Source organism: Jaculus jaculus, chromosome 1 (assembly GCF_020740685.1).
Source record: "Jaculus jaculus isolate mJacJac1 chromosome 1, mJacJac1.mat.Y.cur, whole genome shotgun sequence".
In the NCBI taxonomy this organism is placed as follows: domain Eukaryota; kingdom Metazoa; phylum Chordata; class Mammalia; order Rodentia; family Dipodidae; genus Jaculus; species Jaculus jaculus.
Window position 1 is genome coordinate 170281535 of NC_059102.1, and position 5354 is coordinate 170286888.

General features: G+C 38.4%; 1 protein-coding gene across 1 annotated transcript; it reads left to right on the forward strand.

Annotated features, from left to right (window-relative positions):
* Window positions 1–1451: 1451 nt before the first annotated feature.
* On the forward strand, window positions 1452–2396 carry LOC101596167 (olfactory receptor 5B2-like). The gene has a single exon (XM_004667591.1). It carries the CDS (start codon window positions 1452–1454, stop codon window positions 2394–2396), a length of 945 nt encoding a protein of 314 aa, XP_004667648.1.
* The last annotated feature ends 2958 nt before the right edge of the window (window positions 2397–5354 follow it).

The following is a 5354-nucleotide window of genomic DNA, read 5'->3' on the forward strand; positions in this document are numbered from 1 at the left end:
TATTTACAGTAGTTAGGAATCAGAATCAATTTAAATATGTTTCAAGTAAGGACTGGAACATAAATACGTGGCATGTATCATGCAGGTCCTGTATAGTTAAGACAGCTGAATGTGAGGTCATAAATATAAGCTATGGTGTTCCAAAGCACTCCTCACATCCTTTGATCTTGCATTGTTTCTGCCACTTCTTCCATACTGTTTCCTGAGCCTTAGAGGGTGTGATAGAAATGTCTCATTTAGTGTTGAGTACACAATAGTCACTTATTCCCAGCATTTTGATGAGTTTTAAGTTTCCTTATACTTTACCACCATCTGCAAAAGTAAGGTTCTCTGGTCAACAGTGAAGGCAGCACTAATCAATGGTCATACAAGTAGGTATTTAGAAAGCAATTTAATGGGCATGACATGTTCATTTAGCCAAACAACAGTTTACACTATTTTATTTTTGTCTTTCAAGGACAGAGTTTTCTGTGAGGGCTCAGAGGGAAAGGATATTTGCTTGATTTCAAATAGATCACAGTTTCAGGGATGATAATTTCATACGTACCTCAATATGTCACATTCAGAAAAGCAATGATGCACAATTCTTTGCAGGTACTTATAAGACATTTGGGAAGATGAAGTGAGATAATATTCATTCTTCTACTATGAAGTGCCACACAGTGCTTGGTTAATATAACTATTATCTAAAATGAGTGATGAAAGAGTAGGTTACACAGGAAGCACAAACTTTCAACCCAAGTGAAAAATACAATGACTATTTTGAAGATAATTATTTAGATTTTTTTTTTTTCTGAGGTAGGGTCTCACTCTGGCCCAAGCTGACCTGGAATTAACTATGTAGTCTCAGGGTGGCCTTGAACTCACGGCAATCCTCCTACCTCTGCCTCTCAAGTGCTGGGATGAAGGGTATGCACCACCATGCCCGGCGATTATTTAGAATTTTTGAATGGGATAAGAAACAAATAGACGGATATGGTTTAAAATTCCAAGGATTCTAAAGTGAAAGTGAGAAAACGCCAGTCTTACTGTTATGGGAACCCTCCCTCTATTAGTTATGGATCATGGCAGCTAATGTCCTTTGGGTGACAGGAGGGTGTTGGTTTCACTTCCCATACTTCAGAAATGTACCCATACCCTTTCTTTTAAAAAATATTTTATCTTTATTTATTTATTGAGAGCAGGAAAGAGGCGGGGGGGGGGGGAGAGAGAGAGAGAGAGAGAGAGAGAGAGAGAGAAAGAGAATGGGAGCACCAGGGCTTTCAGCCACTACAAACAAACTCCAGACTCATGCACCACCTTGTGCATCTGGTATATGTAGGTCCAGGGGAATCTAACTGAACCAAGGTCCTTTGGTTTTGCAGGCAAGCCTTAACCATTAAGCTATTTATCCAGCCCGGCCCATATCCTTTCTTTATCTTGACAGGAGAGGTGCAGCTTGAAATGTCATAATGGAGAACACCAGTATGGTGAATGAGTTTGTACTCTTGGGATTAACTGATAACCCAGAGCTGCAAGTGCCTTTGTTCCTGACATTCACCCTCATCTATGTCATTACTCTCACTGGGAACCTGGGCATGATCATGTTGATCTGGCTGGACTCCAGTCTCCACACCCCAATGTATTTTTTCCTCAGTAACCTGTCTGTGGTGGACTGTGTTTACTCCTCTGCTGTGACTCCCAAGGTGATGGCTGGGCTTCTGGCAGGGGATAAAGTGATCTCCTATGGGGGATGTGTTGCCCAGATGTTTTTCTTTGTGGCTTTTGCCGTTGTCGACTGTTATCTGCTTGCGATCATGGCTCTTGATCGTTATGCTGCTGTATGTAAACCCTTACATTACACCACCACCATGACTCCCAGTGTTTGTGCTCACATGGTGATTTGCTGCTATGTCTGGGGCTTGATTGAGTCTGCTATTCACACTGGGTTTACCTTCTCACTCTCATTCTGTGATTTGAATGTGGTCCATCACTTTTTCTGTGATCTCCTCCCAATGCTGGCCCTCTCCTGTTCTGATATCTATGTAAATGAGATTGTTCTGTTTATCTTTGCATCATTCAATGTCTTTTTTGCCCTGATAATCATCATGACCTCCTATCTGTTCATATGCATTGCCATCATGAATATGTGCTCAGCAGAAGGACGAAGAAAAGCCTTCTCCACCTGTGTATCTCACTTCACTGCGTTGACCATATTCTATGGAACTGGGATCTTCATGTACTTGCAGCCCAGTTCCAGTCATTCTATGGACAAGGATCAAATGGCATCAGTGTTCTACACAATAGTCATTCCCATGTTGAACCCAATTGTCTACAGTTTAAGGAATAAAGAGGTTAACAATGCCTTCCAGAAAGCCATTGAGAAGATGAAGACACTGTTTGGAATAAACTTTTAATTAGGGGTATTACTTAATTTGCATACTTAATCAGCTAAGTACTGTTGTGCATCAAAATTTCTCCAAAATATCATGGTTTAAGACAATGGTTTACTATCTTACATAACTGTGAGAGCAAGCCATTCATTTGTTACTTTCATCTGGGCTCACTCTTTTTTTTTAATTTAATTTATTTTATTTTTATTTTTATTATTTTTTTTTATTTGAGAGTGACAGACACAGAGAGAAAGACAGATAGAGGGAGAGAGAGAGAATGGGCGCGCCAGGGCTTCCAGCCTCTGCAAACAAACTCCAGATGCGTGTGCCCCCTTGTGCATCTGGCTAACGTGGGACCTGGGGAACCGAGCCTCGACTGGGGTCCTTAGGCTTCACAGGCAAGCGCTTAACTGCTAAGCCATCTCTCCAGCCCAATTTGGGCTCACTCTTGAAGTCGGTGTATTTTAGAAAGTAAGTGGAACATAGAGGTCTCTGATGGTGTCATTCACATCTCTGGAAGTAGATGCTGGCTATTTTTCTTTTTCTTTCTTTTTTTTTTTCAAGGTAGGATCTTACTCTACCTATTCCAGATCAGCCTGGAATTCACTATGTAGTCTCAGGCTGGCCTTGAACTCATGGTGATCCTCCTACCTCTGCCTCCCGAGTGCTGGGATTAAAGGCATGCACCAATACACCCAGCTTGCCGGCTATTTTTTTTAGATCTATTTTATTCAAATACATAGTATCTCTTATCCTTCAGTGTCTGGACCATATCCCTTGCATGGCATCATGAAGCCAGCCTTTCCAATGTCTGGGGCTAAAATTGAAAGACCTCTTCAAGCCTAAACCACAAGCTCATACCTTTTGAGTCCACTACCCTGTACTGATTAATTTAAGGCAAACGTTTCTTCTATAGTTATTTATGTAGAGTTTCTACCTCTTGAGAAAAGGAGAGACAAAGTAATTTTAGTCATAATGAATTTGGTACCATTAGATTAAGGTTACTCTAGAGTAAATGGGTAAGAAAGTTATATATAGTTATACAAACAATTTAATTTCTCAAACATAAATAGCTAATGTAGCACTGTGAAAATGAAGTATTTGGTCTTCTATGACATCTCTGCTATTCTGGAATGATGGTTCTGTTCACATTGCTTCTTTCCATCATTTTGTAGAGGGTTGAAATCTGTCCTCATGATGATTATGTCCTTATGATTTTTACCTGCAAGTAAAACAATGAGAAGAGATTGAAGAATCTAAAGCAAGAATATTTACAAAGTGAAGTCTGAAATTTTGTCCTCTCTAAAACTTCAAAAATATTTTATTTATTTATTTGCAAAGAGACAAGGAGAGGGAGAGAGAGAACTTCTTGCCACTGTAAATGAGTTCCAGATATATATGCTACTTGGTGCATCTGGCTTTATGTGAGTACTGGAGGATTGAACACAGGCCAACTTTAGACACAAGTGCATTTCACTGCCGAGCCATCTCTCAAGATCCTCTGTAAAATTGTTAAGCGGTTTAGAATTTTTAAATTCTTAACAAATTAGCTCATACCACAGCAATCAGATATTTTATCCAATCATGAATTCTATTCAGAAAGATTTACTACAATGTTTTCCTAGGTTATTTAGTACTGCAACAAAATCAAAACTAGATCATTCATCATCAATACAAAAACTTTCATATGAGATACTGCTGCTGGACCAAGGGCCAGGTATAATGACCACTGAGATTCACCATCAACATGCTATTAAAAAATACTTTCTTGAATGTCAGAGCCACATGTTGGGTCATGATATACAGAGACATTTATTGTACCAATAACTGTGGGCTAACTCCACAATGCACGACCCATATACCTCAATAAGGAGGGGCCAATGGGGAGGGGGTAGGTCACGGATGAGCCTAACAATGGTACCAAACTGCCTGTACTTGCAGAATAGAAAACGAATTAAAAAAAAAAAATTCCGTTGGGTGACAATTGAGTAGCTCAGGGAAATATTTTATAGGCGTATGGATAAATTTGCATCGTGATTGCAAAGATTGATTAATGTTTAGAGGTCGGAAAATGTGACTTCTTCATTGTAACAGTTTTGCTGAGATTAGAATTTAAAAAATAATTTAATTTTATATTTATCTTAAAAATATACTTTCTTACTCATGTAGAAAATTGGGTCATCATGAGACAAATCATCACCATTTCTTAAAAGGTATCTATCAAACACACACACACACGCACACACACCACACACACACACACACACACACACACACACACACAAAACATTACTTACAGCCTTTGGATTTAAACTTTCAGGATTTTGTGAATAGATCTTATTAAGCTACAGGTATTAGAGCCGTCTACTTTATTGAACTATGAATGAGTGACAAATTCTTACACCAAGGTATTCTGTCTACTAACATTTGCTTCATCATCCCATATGATTGATATATTTCAGTTTTATCTTGGTAGGACTATCAACTCGTAATACTACTGTTGATGGATTGAGTCCTTTTTTTTTTTTTTTTTTTTTTTTTTTGGTTTTTCAAGGTAGGGGCTCACTCTAGCTCAGGCTGACCTGAAATTCACTATATAGTCTCAGGGTGGCCTCAAACTCATGATGATCCTCCTACCTCTGCCTCCTGAGTGCTGGGATCTAGAGTGCAGAGGTCCTGTGAACTGTACAGTGATGCTTTTGGGTATGCTACTTGAAATATTTTTGTGATAAAGTTGGTGTAATTATTCTATCTAGATTACAGTATAATATTATAATCTAATCTAGAAGATTGATTTAAATGAGATTAGTAATAGTAAAAGTATGTGTATTTATATATATGTATATTTATATTATGGGACAAATAATTGAGATTATTTTAGAAAATTGAATCTACTAAGTCAAAAGGAGACAGTGATAATGTGGAGCCAGTTGTCATGTAGGGGTTTAAAAAAACTTTATATTTCGCTCTTCTTTCACATGT